The sequence below is a fragment of the Nerophis lumbriciformis genome, linkage group LG12 (assembly GCF_033978685.3).
Source record: "Nerophis lumbriciformis linkage group LG12, RoL_Nlum_v2.1, whole genome shotgun sequence".
Taxonomy (NCBI): Eukaryota; Metazoa; Chordata; class Actinopteri; order Syngnathiformes; family Syngnathidae; genus Nerophis; species Nerophis lumbriciformis.
The window spans coordinates 16,944,822-16,966,005 of record NC_084559.2 but is presented as its reverse complement, the minus strand read 5'-3'; the positions used below and the strand labels follow the sequence as shown (position 1 = coordinate 16,966,005).

General features: G+C 39.6%; 1 protein-coding gene and 1 long non-coding RNA gene across 7 annotated transcripts in view; one reads left to right on the top strand and one right to left on the bottom strand.

Moving 5' to 3' along the window:
- The window catches only part of LOC133623048 (sushi domain-containing protein 1), a 53,649-nt gene extending 35,913 nt beyond the window's left edge, over positions 1-17,736 (bottom strand). For 4 of the 6 annotated variants that reach the window (XM_061985968.1, XM_061985970.1, XM_061985971.1 and 1 more), the window contains exons 1-8: positions 17,592-17,736; positions 17,379-17,519; positions 10,099-10,254; positions 9,857-10,009; positions 9,076-9,255; positions 4,747-4,926; positions 2,048-2,227; positions 1,792-1,971 (exon numbers count right to left, since the gene is read on the bottom strand). In XM_061985968.1, the coding sequence (XP_061841952.1) occupies positions 1,792-1,971; positions 2,048-2,227; positions 4,747-4,926; positions 9,076-9,255; positions 9,857-10,009; positions 10,099-10,254; positions 17,379-17,519; positions 17,592-17,646 (1,225 nt within the window). In that variant the 5' untranslated portion in view covers positions 17,647-17,736. The remainder of the gene's footprint in view (positions 1-1,791; positions 1,972-2,047; positions 2,228-4,746; positions 4,927-9,075; positions 9,256-9,856; positions 10,010-10,098; positions 10,255-17,378; positions 17,520-17,591) is intronic. The other 2 variants (XM_061985974.1, XM_061985976.1) reach the window with 2 other exon arrangements.
- The window catches only part of LOC133623051 (uncharacterized), a 38,216-nt gene continuing 28,379 nt past the window's right edge, over positions 11,348-21,184 (top strand). Inside the window, exons 1-3 of the long non-coding RNA XR_009817843.2 lie at positions 11,348-11,391; positions 11,488-11,519; positions 12,223-12,266. This is a non-coding gene — a long non-coding RNA (uncharacterized lncRNA). The remainder of the gene's footprint in view (positions 11,392-11,487; positions 11,520-12,222; positions 12,267-21,184) is intronic.

Sequence of the window (21,184 nt, the reverse complement as noted above, 5' to 3'; positions counted from 1 at the left end):
CGGCAGTTTGTTCCCGCAGACGAGCGAGCTAAACCCCCTGGATGTCTTGGCTCACACCGTCCCTTATGCCACCGAAGATGATCAAGAGAAGAATATCGACCCTAGCTTCCCTGGCCTGCTGACATCAACTCCAAAACTGGACAGATCAGCTTTCAGGAAAAAAGAGCGGATGAGGGTATGTCTACAGAATATATTAATTGATGAAAATTGGGCTGTCTGCACTCTCAAAGTGCATGTTGTTGCCAAATGTATTTCATATGCTGTAAACCTAGTTCATAGTTGTTAGTTTCCTTTAATGCCAAACAAACACATACCAATCGTTGGTTAGAAGGCAATCGCCGAATTCGTCCTCGCTTTCTCCCGTGTCGCTGGCTGTCGTGTCGTTTTCGTATTTCAGTTGTTGCTATCCTTCTTTGGGGGGACATTGTTGATTGTCATGTCATGTTCGGATGTACATTGTTGACTGTCATGTCCACAGTAAGTCTTTGCTGTCGTCCAGCATTCTTTTTTTGTTTACTTTGCAGCCAGTTCAGTTTTAGTCTCGTTCTGCATAGCCTTCCCTAAGCTTCAATGCCTTTTCTTAGGGGCACTCACCTTTTGTTTATTTTTGGTTTAAGCATTAGATACGACGACAACACAATTGTACCTCTACTTAGGATCAGCCCAACTTTTGAGTACTTTAAGACCGTGTTTTTCAACCTTTTTTGAGCCGAAGCACTTTATTTTTCATTGAAAATATCTAGAGGCACACCACCAGCAGAAATCATAAAAAAATTAAACTCAGTTGACAGTAAAAAGTCCTTGTCGCAATTGTTGGATATGACTTTAAACCACAACCAAGCATGCATCACTATAGCTCTTGTCTCAAAGTAGGTGTACTGTCACCACCTGTCACATCACACCCTGACTTAGTTTGAGTTTTTTACTGTTTTCCTGGGTGTAGTGTTTTAGTTCTTGTCTTGCGCTCCTATTTTGGTGGCTTTTTCTCTTTTGTTGGTGTTTTCCTGTAGCAGTTTAAACGCTATTCCCGCATCTACTTTGTTTTAGCAATCAAGACTATTTCAGTTGTTGCTATCCTTCTTTGTGGGGACATTGTTGATTGTCACGTCATGTTCGGATGTACATTGTGGACGCCGTCTTGGCTCCACAGTAAGTCTTTGCTGTCGTCCAGCATTCTGTTTATGTTTACTTCGTAGCGAGCTAGGTTTTAGTTTCGTTCTGCATAGCCTTCCCTAAGCTTCAATGCCTTTTCTTAGGGGCACTCACCTTTTGTTTATTTTTGGTTTAAGCATTAGATACGACGACATGTTCCCGACATCTACAAAGCAATTAGCTACCGGCTGCCACCTACTGATATGGAAGAGTACAACACGGTTACTCTGCCGAGCTCTAGACAGCACCGACACTCAACAACGGCACATTATTTGCAGACTATAAAACTTGCAAGTTTTAATGTTGTAAATTTGATGTTTTATGTGTTGTTTACTGTTTTTAATGTAACCTTGCTGCTGCCCTCTTGGCCAGGTCGACCTTGGAAAAGAGATCTTTGAAGGTTTTGGGTTGCTGACCGCTGGTTTAAACTAATCTTTTTAATTGTATTTATTAACTATGCAATCAGACCAATGTGCAGGACACTTTACTTAACGAGAGCATTGTATTACAGTTATTGTGCATCGATACATTTTATTTCCTAGGGATGTAAATGGCAGCAGTTCGGCAGAATGGCTTTTGTGACTCATGTGAGTATGTACTGTACAGTATGTTATGAATGAGTGAACCCGACGGCGTCACCTTGGCAGTGCAGAGTGGGTTTGTCCCATATTCCAGCGTCAGTACAAACTGCTGTATTTCTTTCTCCAACTCTGTGATATCCGAATGTACACTCGTAAACAACCCGAGAGCCCACAGTGGAGATGTGATCCCATAGCAGGACCGAATTAGAGATGTCAGGAGGGGCGCCGCAGTCAACTTCTACAGAGATTAGAATGATTATTTAACTGGGATGCTATTTCATTATCACATAGAACAGAAAGTAAAGTTACTGTACCTTTGCATGAAACGTTTGGCTTGGTCCAGTTACCGTTGGACGTGCACAGTGATACACCATCTCCCTCCGTGTGGTTAAATCCTCCTTTACAATAATAACTCGCTATACTTCCAAGAGTGGAACTGCCATTCCACATATATCCAGTGTTTGGCATTGTAGGTGGTTTGCCACACAATATCTCTGGTATAGGATGATACACATAGTACATTTATTAAGTTGGGAATACATTTAGAAAGCTCCTCCGTACGAAGACTTTAAAGGTGCCACATGTACAAACCCCGTTTCCATATGAGTTGGGAAATTGTGTTAGATGTAAATATAAACGGAATACAATGATTTGCAAATCCTTTTCAACCCATATTCAGTTGAATGCACTACAAAGACAACATATTTGATGTTCAAACTCATAAACTTTATTTTTTTTTGCAAATAATAATTAACTTAGAATTTCATGGCTGCAACACGTGCCAAAGTAGTTGGGAAAGGGCATGTTCACCACTGTGTTACATGGCCTTTCTTTTTAACAACACTCAGTAAACGTTTGGGAACTGAGGAGACACATTTTTGAAGCTTCTCAGGTGGAATTCTTTCCCATTCTTGCTTGATGTACAGCTTAAGTTGTTCAACAGTCCGGGGGTCTCCGTTGTGGTATTTTAGGCTTCATAATTTCAATGGGAGACAGGTCTGGACTACAGGCAGGCCAGTCTAGTACCCGCACTCTTTTACTATGAAGCCACGTTGATGTAACACGTGGCTTGGCATTGTCTTGCTGAAATAAGCAGGGGCGTCCATGATAACGTTGCTTGGATGGCAACATATGTTGCTCCAAAACCTGTATGAACCTTTCAGCATTAATGGCGCCTTCACAGATGTGTAAGTTACCCATGTGTTGGGTACTAATACACCCCCATACCATCACAGATGCTGACTTTTCAACTTTGCGCCTATAACAATCCGGATGGTTCTTTTCTTCTTTGTCCGGAGGACACGACGTCCACAGTTTCCAAAAACTATTTGAAATGTGGACTCGTCAGATCACAGAACACTTTTCCACTTTGTATCAGTCCATCTTAGATGAGCTCAGGCCCAGCGAAGCCGACGGCGTGTCTGGGTGTTGTTGATAAACGGTTTTCGCCTTGCATAGGAGAGCTTTAACTTGCACTTACAGATGTAGCGACCAACTGTAGTTACTGACAGTGGGTTTCTGAAGTGTTCCTGAGCCCATGTGGTGATATCCTTTACACACTGATGTCGCTTGTTGATGCAGTACAGCCTGAGGGATCGAAGGTCACGGGCTTAGCTGCTTACGTGCAGTGATTTCTCCAGATTCTCTGAACCCTTTGATGATATTACGGAGCGTAGATGGTGAAATCCCTAAATTCCTTGCAATAGCTGGTTGAGAAAGGTTTTTCTTAAACTGTTCAACAATTTGCTCACGCATTTGTTGACAAAGTTGTGTACCTCGCCCCATCCTTGTTTGTGAATGACTGAGCATTTCATGTAATCTACTTTTTTACCCAAACATGGCACCCACCTGTTCCCAATTTGCCTGTTCACCTGTGGGATGTTCCAAATAAGTGTTTGATGAGCATTCCTCAACTTTATCAGTATTTATTGCCACCTTTCCCAACTTCTTTGTCACGTGTTGCTGGCATCAAATTCTAAAGTTAATGATTATTTGCAAAAAAAAAAAAATGTTTATCAGTTTGAACATCAAATATGTTGTCTTTGTAGCATATTCAACTGAATATGGGTTGAAAAGGATTTGCAAATCATTGTATTCCGTTTATATTTACATCTAACACAATTTCCCAACTCATATGGAAACGGGGTTTGTAATAGTTTCATGTCAAGTCATCATTAAATGGCCCTGATATGTCAAAAGGTATTAATAAATCATGTTCTTTTCCAATACCTTTATAACTGATAACGGTAGTTCGGCCGGGATGTGCTCATTTCAAAATTAGATTTACAGCCCCGAAATATTGTTATTGTTTTCATTTCGATGCCCCGCCCTCCACCGTTTGACCAATTAGAAAGTCTGTGAGTGTGTCACATCCAGGTTGCCAGTTACGCACCGCAATTGTCAGAATAATTGCATCTAAGTTATCACAAAACATTGTGTTTCAATGAGTTCCCGGCGAGCAGACCAATATTGTCTTTACTCCTAACAAGCAGAAGGCTTGTGAAACTCCGCTGTGTAGGATGGGAAGCAACATGAAGGTGTTCTGTTTCTTTCATGTATTGTAATCAACAGAAAGATATTGTCGTGACCCAAGAACTACAAAGCGGAGAGGAAGCAGGGCCTGACTCCCCCCTCAAGACGACCTTTTCTGTGAACTGTTTTACGACCTTTTCTTTGAACTGTTCTGTAACCAAAGACAATGGCTGTTTATGACCCACGTCCCTTAGAAACTGCTGTTGCCATGTAATCAGGGAAATTCCAAATAAAAGAGGTGGCGTACAATCTTTCGCCAGAGCGTGCTGGAGACTGTGCAAGAGTACAGCCCAGACGTTGTCTCGTTTAACAGATGTCATCAGTGTTTGAACCTGACAGCCATCTTGGTCTGGCTACTGCCACTGGTAAAGTTACTAAACATGTCAGACCTTAGTCAATCTAAAAGTTACCATTCTCAATTTATTCATGACAAAGCCAGGAAAGTAGTCACCAGAAACATCTTCCAGAAGAGTGAGTGTACCTTGGCAAATCACAGGTGCACCCTCCCATCGCCCTGCGGCGGTGCAGGTGGAGACATTGCCGTCTCCCGTGTGGAGATAGCCAGAGTTACATTGATAAAGCACCATGGAGCCCATCCTGGAGCTCGTACTCCACAGCATGTGTGAGTGAGGGAAGGGAGGAGGAGGACCGCAGTAAACCACTGAGGGGTAAGACAGCGACAGTGCATGAAAGCATCACATACAGCGATAATATCAGCGTTATGAAAGCTTCATTTTGTTTTATATGCGTTAAAAAGTTAGGACAGCACGACTCTAAAGTGTTAGCTAACATAATTATAGACAAATACACATCGTAAAGCACATGTATCAAACCAAATCTGTATGTGGCCGCGAAAAATAGAAATAATGTGCATTAATATGCATTAATAAAGCACTTCATCTTTCTAAATGTATTTGTTCTTTCAAAAAAAATGACATATACTGTGTACAGTTGCATGTCTTTTAAACTTGAGACATATATGACCATGCAAAAAAACAGTTTTGTTGGCCCCCAGAATATTGTTAAATTAAAAAAAAAAAAAAAAAAAAAAAAAAAATATATATATATATATATATATATATATATATATATATATATATATATATATATATATATATATATATATATATATATATATATATTTTTTTTTTTTAAATAAAAGCAAAAATTTGTCATGTAATGCGAAAAATAAATTTGAATAAAAAAATTTGATACTAAAACTCAGGCGTGTCCAAACTTATTCTACCATTACATGACAAATGTTTGCTTTTATTTAAAAAAAAAATAAAAAAAAAAATATATATATATATAAATATATATATATATATATATATATATATATATATATATATATATATATATATATATATATATATATATATATATATATTTATTTTTTATTTTATTTTTTTTAAATAAAAGCAAAAATTTGTCATGTAATGCGAAAAATAAATTTGAATAAAAAAATTTGATACTAAAACTCAGGCGTGTCCAAACTTATTCTACCAAGGGTTGCATAAAAAGTCCAAGGACACGGGGGCTGTTTTGATTTTTTTTGTTTTAATTTGTAAAAAAGAAGAAAGAAAAATGGAGACAAAAACAGACATATACTATATACCAGTGTTTTTCAACCGTTTTTTAACCGAGGCACATTTTTTTCATTAAAAAAATCAGCAGAAATCATTAAAAAATGTAACTCAATTGACAGTAAAAAGTCAATTGTTGCATATGACTTTAAAGCATGACCAAGCATGCATCAATATAGCTCTTGTCTCAAAGTAGGTGTACTGTTATGACCTGTCACACGACTTATTTGGAGTTTTTTGCTGTTTTCCTGTGTGTTTTCCTGCGCTCCTATTTTGGTGGCTTTTTCCCATTTTGTTGGTATTTTCCTGTAGCAGTTTCATGTTTTCCTTAAAAGCTATTCCCCACATCTGCTTTGTTTTAGCAATCAAGACTATTTCAGTTGTTGCTATCCTTCTTTGTGGGGACATTGTTGATTGTCATGTCCACAGTAAGTCTTTGCTGTCGTCCAGCATTCTGTTTTTGTTTACTTTGTAGCAATTTAGGTTTTAATTCCTTTTCTTAGGGGCACTCACCTTTTGTTTATTTTTGGTTTAAGCATTAGATACGACGACATGTTTCCGACATCTACAAAGCAATTAGCTACAGGCTGCCACCTACTGATATGGAAGAGTATAACATGGTTACTTTGCCGAGCTCTAGACAACACCGACACTCAACAACAACACATCATTTGCAGACTACAATTACTATAATTTGCAAAAAATATTTTTTACCTCAAATCGGTGAAATTATATAATCTTCCACGGTACACCAGACTGTATCTCACAGCACACTAGTTGTTGAAAAACTGCTGTATATGGTATTTAAAGTGTTGTTATATTCTGTTAGTTTTGGACTCCCATAGTTCCTGTTTTGTGCACCCTTGTTTGTTTTTAGTTACCATAGGTGCTTATTGTTTCCACCTGTCTCTGATTGATGCTCGGGACGCTCACCTGTTTCCCGAGCACTAATCAGAGGGACTATTTAATCCTGCATTTGCCGGTCAGTCGGGCTGGCTTCATTGTTTGCTATATGCAACCTGTTACGTTTGGTCTTCGTGTTCCCTAGCCATACTTGCCAAACCCTCCCGAATTTTCCGGGAGACTCCCGAAATTCAGCGCCTCTCCCGAACCTCCCGGGACAAATATTCCCCCGAAAATCTCCCGATTTTCAGCCGGAGCTGGAAGCCACGCCCCTTCCAGCTCCATGCGGACCTGAGTGAGGACAGCCTTTTTTCATGACGGGAGGACAACAGGGTGACAAGAACTAAATCATCCAGACTAGAGATAAATTGTATTATTATGTTTATCTTACCTAAAAATAAATATATTGATTATTTTTTAAAAAAAAACTAAATACATGTTTACTATATTTTGCTAAAAACATCAAAATTAATTGTATTTTTATTTGTATTTTTTCCTGACTCCTTATTACATCCAGCCATAGAATTATACATTAAAATAAACATATTTGAAATAATTGATTTTAAATTATCATAATAATTCATTTAAAATGACCATATTGAATTATTAAAATAATTGCTTGTTTATCAACAACTTTAGCATTTTATTCATTACATTTTGAAACTCTCAGAAGCCAAGTTATGTTATATTCCTTAATATTTATTTATGCAATTCTGAAGTATCAATTATCTAAATACAGTTTTTTTTGCATATTTTCAGGACGTAGATATCTATATATATGTATGAAATAGTTGACTTGGTGAATTCTAGCTGTCAATATACTCCTCCCCTCTTAACCACGCCCCGCCCCACCCCCGACCACGCCCCCACCCCCCACCTCCCGAAATCGGAGGTCTCAAGGTTGGCAAGTATGTTCCTAGCTCATGATTCCTGCTCGAAGTTTTTTCCTTAGCTTCCCGTGCGATCGGCACGCATCCCTTTTGCTTGTTTTCTGTTTTTGGTACTGCGCGTTATTTTTTTGATGATTGAATCATGTTCCTACCTGCACGCCTTGTCCGGAGTGGTCCGTCTCCATCCCGGGAGAATGAACTCCCGCGGTAAGCTGCGAACCCCCGCCCTCTCCGCCGTGACACCGTATATGTAATGTCTGTTTTTAGAATTTTTTACAAAATAGATATATATCAAAATGGCCCCCGCATACTTTAGACTTTTTAGTATGCGGCCTTTGTTGGAAAAAGTTGGGTCACCCCTATATTAACATATAGTGCAAAACATTTTTGTTACAATAAAATACTTGGGGGTTAGGGTTAGGGTTAGGGTTAGGGTTAACCCAAACCCTAACCCCTAACCCTAACCCTAGGGTTAAGGTTAGGGTTAATCCAAACCCTAACCCCTAACCCTAACTCTAACCCTAACCCCTAACCCTAACCCTAACCCTAACACTTCTAACCCTAACCCTAACCCAAACCCTAACCCTAACCCTAACCCTTCTAACCCTAAACCTAACCCTAACCCCTAACCCTAACCCTAACCCTTAACCCAAACCCAAACCCCTAACCCTAACCCTAACCCTAACCCTTCTAACCCTATCCTAACCCTAACCCTAACCCAAACCCTTAACCCAAACCCAAACCCAAACCCTAACCCCTAACCCTAACCCTAACCCTTCTAACCCTAACCCTAACCCTTCTAACCCTAACCCTAACCCTAACCCTAACCCTAACCCAAACCCAAACCCTAACCCCTAACCATAACCCTAACCCTTCTAACCCTAACCCTAACCCTAACCCTAACCCAATCCCTTAAACCAAACCCAAACCCTAACCCCTAACCCTAACCCTAACCCTAACCCCTAACCATAACCCTAACCCTAACCCTTCTAACCCTAACCCTAACCCTAACCCAAACCCTTAAACCAAACCCAAACCCTAAACCCTAACCCTAACCCTAACCCTTCTAACCCTAACCCTAACCCTAACCCAAACCCTTAACCCAAACCCAAACCCAAACCCCTAACCCTAACCCTAACCCTTGTAACCCTAACCCTAACCCCTAACCCTAAACCTAACCCTAACCCTTCTAACCCTAACCCTAACCCTAACCCTAACCCTGACTTATGCTTTCAAAAGCAAGTACGTTATCCATCAATTTGGCAACATAATGAGGTGAATATACTTCACAATTCTTATTCTGCATATTCACTGCAATGTGGTCCTCAATGAAAATGAGTTTGATACCCCTGATGCAGAGTATAGTGATCCTAAAAGTATACGGTTTGAGGCAACAATAATAGGTTTGGCCATTCGCTCTTGTTTTGTTACCTTCACAGACCAAGGTGGTCTCAGTCCACAGTCCATCAGCTCCACACAGTGAAACATTGTTTCCACTCCTCTTGACCGAGCCTTCATCACAGTCAAAGGTGGCCATGCTTCTGTAGGTCGTCCCTGTCGTTGAGAGCAGTACTGTGTAGTCCTGCAGCACAGGCGGCCCACAGTCCACCACTGAATGGGGTCATAAAACACTACAATTAGAACCTCACTCAGTCAGATCATTGTTTGGCAGGCGCTTGCAGATCGATCAAAAATATCAATACCAAGGGAGGTATCAGTATCGATTGGACACCAGCGTAATTTGTGTTTCTTTTCGCAGTATCTGTGTTTAGTTTTGTTGTTTATATTGCTCACATTGTTGACATCCATCCATTTTCTACCGCGTGTCCCTTTTGCTGGAGCCTATCTCAGCTGCATTCGGGCGGTAGGCGGGGTACACCCTGGACAAGTCGCCACCTCATGTTGAGGTATATTCTATAAAGTTGCTTGATGTCACTGGCTTCAAATGACAAAATGTAGGAACACCATCAACATTTTACTTTTGTTTACTTATTCAAGGATTCAAGGAACTTTATTGTCATACCAGCGCATAAGACACAATATAAAGCTGCCACAAATGATTGGAGGATGCGGGAAGAACTGTGGCTACTCTTGTGATTTTGGATCACATCGGACTGTCTGCCCCGCAGGTTTGAGGACCAGTCATAGATAATTTAGAGTGAAAAGCACATTTTATTTTCACTTGCATACAAAATTAATAATGCACTTTGACCTTTGCATGAAGCCTGATCCTTGAGAGGGTGAAAGGGTTCCTTCCCATCCTGGACTCGGTATCCCAGCTGGCAACTGCAGTCAAAACTTCCATTCAGGTTCCTGCACTGAGCTCCTTGTCCACACAGCCCCGACACGCTGCACTCATCCAGGTCTGCACAGCCAGCAGGAAACAAGCTTTTTAATTAGGTAGGCCTGAAATGTGACTTCTTTCCACTTTTTAGCACCTGGCAGTCAACTCACCCTGGCAGTGTGTGCCGTCGTTAGGAATGAAGACGGGCATGTTGTTGGAAGCCATGTATCCATGCAGGCAGGTGCAGTAGTAACTGCCGTGGGTGTTGTGGCACGTCGTATGCTGACCACAGATCTTTGTGGCTCCTATCTGACATTCGTCTTTATCTGGGAGCAAGAACCCATTCAAGTGCAGGAACAACATGGATTACACATCTGAGTACAGTCCAGTACAAGCATACTTGCCAACCTTGAGACCTCCGATTTCGGGAGGTGGGGGGTGAGGGTGTGGTCGGGGGTGGGGTGAGGCGTGGTTGGGGGCGTGGTTAAGAGGGGAGGAGTATATTGACAGCTAGAATTCACCAAGTCAAGTATTTTATACATATATATATATATATATATATATATATATATATATATATATATATATATGTGTATATAATCTACATCCTGAAAATATGCAAACAAAACTGTGTTTAGATAATTGATACTTCAAACTTGCATAAATAAATCTTAAGGAATATAACATAACTTGACTTCTGAGAGCTTCAAAATGTAATGAATCAAATGCTAAAGTTGTTGATAAACAAGCAATTATTTTAATAATTAAATATGGTCATTTTAAATGAATTATTATGATAATATAAAATTTATTATTTCAAATATGTTTATTTTAATGTATAATTCTATGGCTGGATGTAATAAGGAGTCAGAAAAAATACAAATAAAAATACAATTAATTTTGATGTTTTTAGCAAAATATAGTAAAAATGTATTTTTTTTTTTTTTTTTTTTAAATCAATAAATATATTTATTTTTAGGTAAGATAAACATAATAATACAATTTATCTCTAGTCTGGATGATTTAGTTCTTGTCACCCTGTTGTCCTCCCGTTGTGAAAAAAGGCTGTCCTCACTCAGGTCCGCATGGAGCCCCCTCCAGCTCCGGCTGAAAATCGGGAGACTTCCGGGAGAATATTTGTCCCGGGAGGTTTTCGGGTGAGGCGCTGAATTTCGGGAGTATCCCGGAAAATTCGGAAGGGTTGGCAAGTATGAGTACAAGAGTGGAGTGCATTGTCCTCAATAGTTATGATTTTGACATGATACACATTTAGTCAATACTGGGTGTAAATGGCAGCACATTTTGTTCATGAGAAAAATGCAGTTTTGTCATGTTACGTTTTTTTTTGTGCCTTTATTTTGAAGAGCCCACTCTTATTCTGTTACTTCCTTTATTGCTGATGCTTGACTTCCTGCTGCCGTCCAGTCTGACTTCAACAGCATTCTCACGTTACTCCAGGACTGGTAAAACATGCTGACAAAGACACATTTGTCATATTCTGTGTGAATATTTGTGAGAGGTTATTTTATTGTGCCTCGTGTTTGTATGTCACATTTAAGCAGAGTCACTACAAGCTGTGTGTGGAAGCTAGGCCAGGGGTCGGCAACCCAAAATGTTGAAAGAGCCATATTGGACCAAAAATACAAAAACAAATCTGTCTGGAGCCGCAAAAAAATTAAAAGCCATATTACATACAGATAGTGTGTCATGAGATATAAATTGAATTAAGAGGACTTAAAGGAAACTAAATGAGCTCAAATATACCTACAAACGAGGCATTATGATGCAATATGTACATATAGCTAGCCTAAATAGCATGTTAGCATCGATTAGATTGCAGTCATGCAGTGACCAAATATGTCTGATTAGCACTCCCCACAAGTCAATAACATCAACAAAACTCACCTTTGTGCATTCATGCACAACGTTAAAAGTTTGGTGGACAAAATGAGACGGTAAAAGAAGTGGCATAAAACACGTCCTAGAAAGTTATACATGTAAACAAACTAGGGTGAGTTCAAGGACCGCCAAAATTAGTAGGACAAAACAGCGCTCGCCAAATACTCGAATCAGTGAAGCAGGTTTAATATAAACAGTGGGATTTATGACAATTAGGGAGGTTTGTGTCATGTTTGTCTTCCTACAGAAACCATATTAAAACAAAAAATATATTTTTTTCCCCTCATCTTTTTCCATTTTTCATACATCTTTGAAAAAGCTCCAGGGAGCCACTAGGGCGGCGCTAAAAAGCCGCATGCGGCTCTAGAGCCGCGGGTTGCCGACCCCTGAGCTAGGCTAACAAGCTGAGCAAATTCAGCGCCCTCGGAAGCGGAAGGAGGTAGGAGAAGACTTAATGGTTCATTTCATTTAAAACAAACGGGAAAATGTCATTATTTTTATTTACTAAAAAAGATTTGTTTGTAAGTTTAAAAATGTAAACATGATTTATGCATGGTTTGTGGAAATATGGTACGATGGCATTTGTATTTTCTGTCCATCTTAAAGGCCTACTGAAATTAAGGCTGCAGCTAACGATTATTTTTCTATCGATTAATCGATAGGTTATTTTTTTCGATTAATCGGTTAATCTATAGATTATTTTTTTCGATTAATCTATAGATTATTTTTCCTTTTACCGATTTTTTTTTTTAATTTAAAATGAAGATGAAAAAATAAATGTAGGCCAGTTTTTTTCAAAAGGCATGGCTTTTATTTACAAAAAAAAAAAAGTATGGCCACTCAGTCAACATTGACAACAACATGACAAAATATTCTGTAACAATGTAAACATTTAAAACTTTTAACATTTAACAAAATTAAAAGTAGCCTTTTTGCTTTTTAATGTGAAAATATAAAAGTAAACATCCAGTGCAAATCTTATTATTCTGCAATCGTATAAGCATTTCAAAAGTAAAAGTATTGCTTATTTTGCTTTAAAATGTGCAAAAATAAAGATAAACATCCAATACAAAAAAGTGTTTATTTCCTTGAATTGGCGCCGGGTATATAGTAGTCGCATGCCTCGAATTACTGCCGGGTCAAACTCGTTTCGCAAAATAATTAGCGCATGCTTAGCATTACCGCCGGCTCAGGATTAATGCCGGGTCAAACGCGTTTCGCAAAATATTATTTTTATTAGCATATGCCTACAACTTTCGCCGGGTCAAACTCGTCACGTCACGAGTCATCATTTTCAAAATGGAGGAGGCTGATTTCAATCATTTGAAATCGCATAAAGGGAAGAAGATTAAGAGCTATTCAGTAGGATTTAAGGTCCAAGCTATTGAATATGCTAAAAAGAACAGTAAGCAGCTATGTGTTATTAATATACCATAGCTGCGTGTGTCAAATATGAGTCATTAAATGACTCCCGCCTCCTGCTGGTAGAGGACGCTAGTGATCCTTCTTGCGACTACCGGTACTGCGATCGTTTGCTTGCACTTTTAACATGGAGGATTACATATCTAAAATAAAACAGTTTTCTAAACTGGACTTTCAATCAAAGCAGGAGGTAATACTTAAAGGAATATCTCCATCGAGACAGAGAGACTTTTAAAACTGAAGAAAGATAAGGAAGACTTCTATAAACAAGTCATCGATGCTTTTGATCAGAATACTCATTTATAAGTAAAGGTAAGACCATAATAACGTTTTTTTTTAATTAAATGTGCTTTTCATGATGGTATCCTTACATCACTCAAATTTATAAGCGCAGGCCTAAATTTACCCCACGCCTTTTGGTAAGCGCAGGAGTGAGAAGAGGTTTTAAATTAATTAGGGCCCCGGAGGCTATTCTAGGAAATACGGTATGCGACGCGTCAACGCCGTTTTACGTAATCGATGACGTCGACGCGTCATTTCAGCCTTAACTGAAATGCGATTTTCTTATTTAAACGGGGATAGCAGGTCCATTCTATGTGTCATACTTGATCATTTTGCGATATTGCCATATTTTTGCTGAAAGTATTTAGTAGAGAACATTGACGATAAAGTTTGCGACTTTTGGTCGCTGAAAAAAAAAGCCTTGCCTGTACCGGAAGTAGCAGATGAGTAGCGTGACATCACAGGTTGTGGAGCTCCTCACATCCGCACATTGTTTACAATCATGGCCACCAGCAGCGAGAGCGATTCGGACCGAGAAAGCGACGATTTAACCATTAATTTGAGCGAGGATGAAAGATTTGTGGATGAGGAAAGTGAGAGTGAAGGACTAGAGGGCAGTGGGAGCGATTCAGATAGGGAAGGTGCTGTGAGAGGCGGGTGGGACCTGATATTCAGCTGGGAATGACTAAAACAGTAAATAAACACAAGACATATATATACTCTATTAGCCACAACACAACCAGGCTTATATTTAATATGCCACAAATTAATCCCGCATAACAAACACCTCCCCCCTCCCGTCCATATAACCCGCCAATACAACTCAAACACCTGCACAACACACTCAATCCCACAGCCCAAAGTACCGTTCACCTCCCCAAAGTTCATACAGCATATATATTTCCCCAAAGTCCCCAAAGTTATGTACTTGACATGCACATAGCGGCACGCACGTACGGGCAAGCGATCAAATGTTTGGAAGCCGCAGCTGCATGCGTAGTCACGGTACCGCGTCTGCGCATTCAACTCAAAGTCCTCCTGGTAAGAGTCTCTGTTGTCCCAGTTCTCCACAGGCCAATGGTAAAGCTTGACTGTCGTCTTTCGGGAATGTAAACAATGAAACACCGGCTGTGTTATCCGGCAAAACAGTCAGGGGGTGCATTCTACGGCGGGGGTGCGTTATCCAGCACAACACCTGCCGCAATACACCGCTTCCCACCTACAGCTTTCTTCTTTGCTGTCTCCATTGTTCATTGAACAAATTGCAAAAGATTCACCAACACAGATGTCCAGAATACTGTGGAATTTTGCGATGAAAACAGACGACTTAATAGCCGGCCACCATGCTGTCCCAAAATGTCCGCTACAATCCGTGACGTCTCATCATACTGAGACGTTTTCAGCAGGATATTTCGCGCGTAATTTAAAATTGCACTTAGTAAGCTAACCCGGCCGTATTGGCATGTGTTGCAATGTTAAGATTTCATCATTGATATATAAACTATCAGACTGCGTGGTCGGTAGTAAATGGGTTTCAGTAGGCCTTTAATAGTTTTCATGGTGTCAAAATCTCGAGGAGAGAATTAAAGTTGCACCAGTCGAAGCTCTCTGCATCTTGTGTCATTAATCCAAGTGGGCCACTACATTGGGGAAATAAGTATTTTACCAATTCAGTGTTGCATTTAATTCCAGTTCCCCCTAGTTTTATAGCTTGGGGGAAGAAAAGCATACGCACATGCGTACCCTATTTTCCGGACTATAAAGCGCCCTTAAAATCCTTTTTTCCCCCCTCAAAACTCGACGGTGCGCCTTATAACCCGGTGCGCCTAATGTACGGAATAGTTCTGGTTTTGCTTACCGACCCCAAAGCAATTTTATTTGGTACATGGTGAAATGATAAGTGTGACCAGTAGATGGCAGTCAAACATAAGAGATACGTGTCGACTGCAATATGACTCAACAACACCAACATTTTATATGTTCCATTGAATATATAGAACATTACACATGGCGCTCAAAAATTCTATCAAAATGTTTATGTACGGCTTTGGTAAGCTATGAATCCGCACCGCTTGTTGGATTGTACTGTGCTTCAACATAGGAGTATTATTATGGTGTGTGTATAAGGTAAGACATATTATCTGGCGTTTTGTTTCGCAATATTATGCAAAAGCAACTCTTCTTACCTTCTGGTACCTGCTGTATCTGTATTTGGGATCTGCATAAGGCCTGAAAATTTGCACGCGTCCGCCTTTGTAGTCCGTGACGACGCCGTAGTCGATAAGCTTCTTCTTGTTATGTGACATTCATCCTCCGCTGTTGTCATTTCTAATATAAAGTAGTGTAAAGTTCTTACTTACATCTGTCAGTAAACTCGCCATGAAAGCACTAAAACATACCGGTGTAGTGAGTTTACATTATTCACCCAAGGAACTTTAGTTATTAGAGAGTTCCGGTCAGACGGTTTTTCACGGGACACATTTCTTTGTTGTTGTTTCCGGATGAGGAGATGCTGCTCCGTTATTGATTGAAGTAAAGTCTGAATTTCATTAAAACAGATAGCTCCATCTTTTGACACTTCTTCCACCCCCGTCCTTGCACGCTACACCGCTACAACAAAGATGACGGGGAGAAGATGCTGTCGAAGGTGAGCCACGTAAATAAGACCGCCCACAAAACGGCGCATCCTGAAGCGACTGTCAGAAAGCGACTTGAAGATGATCTGTAAAACATCATCTATGCAACATTTTGACCAAAGAACTACCATTACATGTTATCTAAGTCCGCGTTTTTCAACCTTTTTTGAGCCAAGACAAATTTTTTGCGTTGAAAATATCCGGAGGCACACCACCAGCAGAAATCATTAAAAAACGAAACTCAGTTGACAGTAAAAAGTCGTTGTCGCAATTGTTGGATATGACTTTAAACAATAACCAAGCATGCATCACTATAGCTCTTGTCTCAAAGTAGGTGTACTGTCACCACCTGTCACATCACACCCTGACCTATGTGGAGTTTTTTTTGCAGTTTTCCTGTGTAGTGTTTAATTCTTGTCTTACGCTCCTATTTTGGTGTCTTTTTCTCTTTTTTTTGGTGTTTTCTTGTAGCAGTTTCATGTCTTCCTTTGAGCGAGATTTCCCGCATCTACTTTGTTTTAGCAATCAAGAATATTTCAGTTGTTTTTATCCTTCTTAGTGGGGACATTGATTGTCATGTCATGTTCGGATGCACATTGTGGACGCCGTCTTTGCTCCGCAGTAAGTCTTTGCTGTTGTCCAGCATTCTGTTTTTGTTTACTCTGTAGCCAGTTCAGTTTTAGTTTCGTTCTGCATAGCCTTCCCTAAGCTTCAATGCCTTTTCTTAGGGGCACTCACCTTTTGTTTATTTTTTTTACCTGCACGCTGCCTCCCGCTGTTTCCGACATCTACAAAGCAATTAGCTACCGGCTGCCACCTACTGATATGGAAGAGTATTACACGGTTACTCTACCGAGCTCTAGACAGCACCGACACTCAACAACAACACATCATTTGCAGACTATAATTACTGGTTTGCAAAAAATATTTTTAACCCAAATAGGTGAAATGAGATAATCTCCCACGGCACACCAGACTGTATCTCGTGGTTGAAAAACACTGCCTTAGGGGATCGGCTCCAATTTCGTTGTTCTTTGAACCTGTTCACTGTAATAATGACAATAAAACTCTATTCTATTCTAACCCTAACTCTCTAACCCTAACCCTAACCAAATAACTCTAATCTAAGTCTTTGTGACTTAGAATATGTTCCCCATACTAAAGTGTTACCGTCATCTTTTTTAGTGAGTTGTAAAATGAGAAGTTCCTACCTTGACACAAGGTCCTTCCATTTCCTACAAATCCATACTTGCAGTTGCAAACTTTTCCCGAGTTATCGGACTTGTCGTCACACGTGGCGTCGACATGGCAGCTGGCACACACGTCCCGGACATTGGCGGCTGCCGGAATCCCTGAGAGGCGGGAAAAGACGAGGTGACAAAAAAAAAATGCTTTAATAGCACTTTTTGCGTTAGCCTGCTCACCTGCAACCACCCACAACAGGGAGAGAATGAGCACAGGTGCGCTTCTCTCGTCCATCTCCTGCCTGTGGTCTTCACTCCGTCACAAAGTCGTCAGCTTCTTTCATTTTGAGACGCTGAGGAGGATTGGGTGGGCGGGTCTTCTTTTACTTGCCCTTTTTCGTGGTTTCAACGGTCATGCTGACACATTCAGTTATACTTCACTCACAATGGGGAAGTTGATAACAGGGTACCGCCCACCACATCGTCACACCACAGCAGGGGTTGTTTTCAGCCGGGTGCCTCCTCATACAGAGGGGCCATCTCGGTACCTTTTTGTGCATTAAAGATGCTCAAAGTAATCCAATGTAGGTCAATTGCTATCTCAACAAAACACCCTCGTTCCAGTTTCATGTCATTGGTGTTGTACTCACTTATGTCCAAGCCCCTCGGACCGGCTGACTGAGCGTTTGTCGACATAACTCAAATCAAAACCAAAACCAGCCACTGCTTGAATATTTACTGTATTTTCCAGATAGTCTTGTCCCCATTCATCCATCCATCCATCCATCCATTTTCTACTGCTTATTCCCTTCGTCTAGAGATGTCCGATAATGGCTTTTTTTGCCGATATCCAATATATTGTAGAGTCCCGGAAGACTTAGTGCTGCAAGGGATTCTGGGTATTTGTTCTGTTGTGTTACGGTGCGGATGTTCTCCCGAAATGTGTTTGTCATTCTTGTTTGGTGTGGGTTCACAATGTGGCGCATATTTGTAACAGTGTTAAAGTTGTTTATACGGCCACCCTCAGTGTGACCTGTATGGCTGTTGACCAAGTATGCCTTGCATTCACTTGTGTGTGTGAAAAGCCGTAGGTATTATGTGCCTTTAAGGTTTATTGGCGCTCTGTACTTCCCCCTACGTCCGTGTACACAGCGACGTTTTAAAAAGTCATACATTTTACTTTTTGAAACCGATACCGATAATTTCCGATATCACATTTTAAAGCATTTACGGGCCGATAATATCGGCAGTCCGATATTATCGGACATCTCTACCTTCGTCCCATACCAATATTTTGGTACCGGTACCAAAATTATTTCGATACTTTTCGGTACTTTTCTAAACGAAGGGGACCACAAAAAATGACATTATTGGCTTTATTTTAACAAAAAAATCTTAGGGTACTTTAAACATATGTTTATTATTGCAGTTAAGTCCTTAAATAAAAAAGTGAACATACTAGACAACTAGTCTTTTAGTAGTAAGTAAACAAACAAAGGCTCCTAATTAGTCTGCTGACGTATGCAGTAACATATTGTGTCATTTATACACTTATTATGTTGTCAACTTTATTAAGGACAAGTGGTAGAAAATTAATTATTAATCTACTTGTTCATTTACTGTTAATATCTGCTTACTTCCTGTTTCAACATGTTCTATCTACACTTCTGTTCAAATGTAATAATCACTTATTCTTCTGTTGTTTGATACTTTACATTAGTTTTGGATGATACCACAAATTTAGGTATCAATCCGATACCAAGTAGTTACAGGATCATACATTGGTTTTGATTGATTGATTGATTGAAATTTTTATTAGTAGATTGCACAGTACAGTACATATTCTGTACAATTGACCACTAAATGGTAACACCCGAATACGTTTTTAAATTAAATCAACATAAAAAACACAAGATACACTTACAATTAGTGCACCAACTCAAAAATCCTCCCTCCCCCATTCACACTCATTCACACAAAAGGGTTGTTTCTTTCTGTTATTAATATTCTGGTTCCTACATTATATATCAATATATATCAATACAGTCTGCAGGGATACAGTCCGTAAGCACACATGATTGTATTTTTTTATGAAGAAAAAAAAATCCCCCAAGCCAAAATGCGTCCGTTCTTCCTTTTCTGTCTACACACTGTGTCTGCCTGTAAGTACTCCGTGTGTGCGCGCTGCCGAACATGCTCCTCTGCTCGTAAAACCAGCAACATACCTGCCAACTACTCCGGTTTTCCCGTAATTAGTACGGTTTTCATCAACCTATTCCGGGTTATGGTTGCAGTGATAAAAAATACGGTTTTTCATTAATTAAAAAAAATATATATTTTTTAAGTTTTATTCACGAAATCGCGTAACATTGTTACGCGATTTCGTGAATAAAACTTTTGTTTTATTTTTTGTTGTTAAACAACTGACAATCCACACTGCTTCCCGTATCTTCCTATCGAGCCATTCCGAATGCCATGCGCGAGGCTATTTATAGCACCGCTGCCAAGCACGAGGCACCAGTTGCCATTGTTTCCAAACGAGCGAACGATCATGGAATCAGCCGGAGAAAAATCGCAAACGAGTCTTAAACCGAAAAGAAAACTGCAGTCATTCCGTGAAGAATATTCAAAAGCCTATCCGGGAATAATTATCCGTTCCAAAAAGGGTGAAAACTACGCGAATTGCACCTTGTGCAGACAAGATTTTTCGATTGGACACGGAGGAATTAGCGATGTAAAAGACCACGTTGGGACAAAAAAACACAAGTCTAATGCCGTTGCTAGCGATACAAGTGGAAAACTTTCAACGTTTTTCGTCGCCCAAACAGATTCTTTGGATGTGATAAATGCCAAAGTTTTATTTACGGAGGCAATAATTGAGCATGGACTTCCAATCTGATAGAATAAATGTGGATTTTAGCCACAAAAAGGTAATGACACCAATGTTATCTATTGGAATTGTTTAGTACTGTTAAAAGTGTTTATACTATTTATGCTTTCAAGTCCAAGTTGAAGAAATCTTGTTAAATGTTGACAGCATAACTACCAAAATACAGAAGTATGTCCTTAATATTTTTGCAGTGCTTTTGCTGTTGAAAAGTTAAAATGATTACATTAGAGATGTGATGTGCCACTTTTCAAGTGTCTGATGGCTTAAATTAATTTTCATTAATTTTTCATATTTTGAATTCTTTTGAAAGGCTTACAAAAAAACTACATTTGAATTGTAATTCCATGCTATTGACAGGACTATTAATTTTAATGAAGTTAGCTTACCATGTTTACAGTATGATAATTGTGATAGAAATGTGAATTTTAGGCACAGAATATTTTTTACAATTGAACAAGGCAGTAGATTATACAAGCTTGGACAGAAAGTTAATAATGACACCAATTTTTTTTTTATTGCAATTGTTTAGTACTGTTTTACCATTTGTTTACTGTAAAAAGTGTTTATACTGTTTATACTTTCAATTAACACATTGAAGCCTTGTGAAAGGTTGACAGGATAACTGGCATTAACTGTCAAAATAATTTCAAACTATTGAAGTTAGCTTACAGAATAAACATGTCAATCAACCCATATGATTTTTGCTGTAATATTTTTGTTTTGAAAAGTCACTGTGACTGATAGAAAAGTGATGGTTTTAGCAACATTTTAACCTGTCTGAATGCTAATAATCATTTTGCGTCGGGGGCGAAGCCTGAACCCCCACCAGGACTTTGTCCTGGACCTACCGGGGCCTGCGGCCCCTGGACCCTGGCTACTAGGTTTTTCTGATTTCAAAAGTTGGCAGGTATGCAGCAATGACACGACTTGACGACGACGCGCC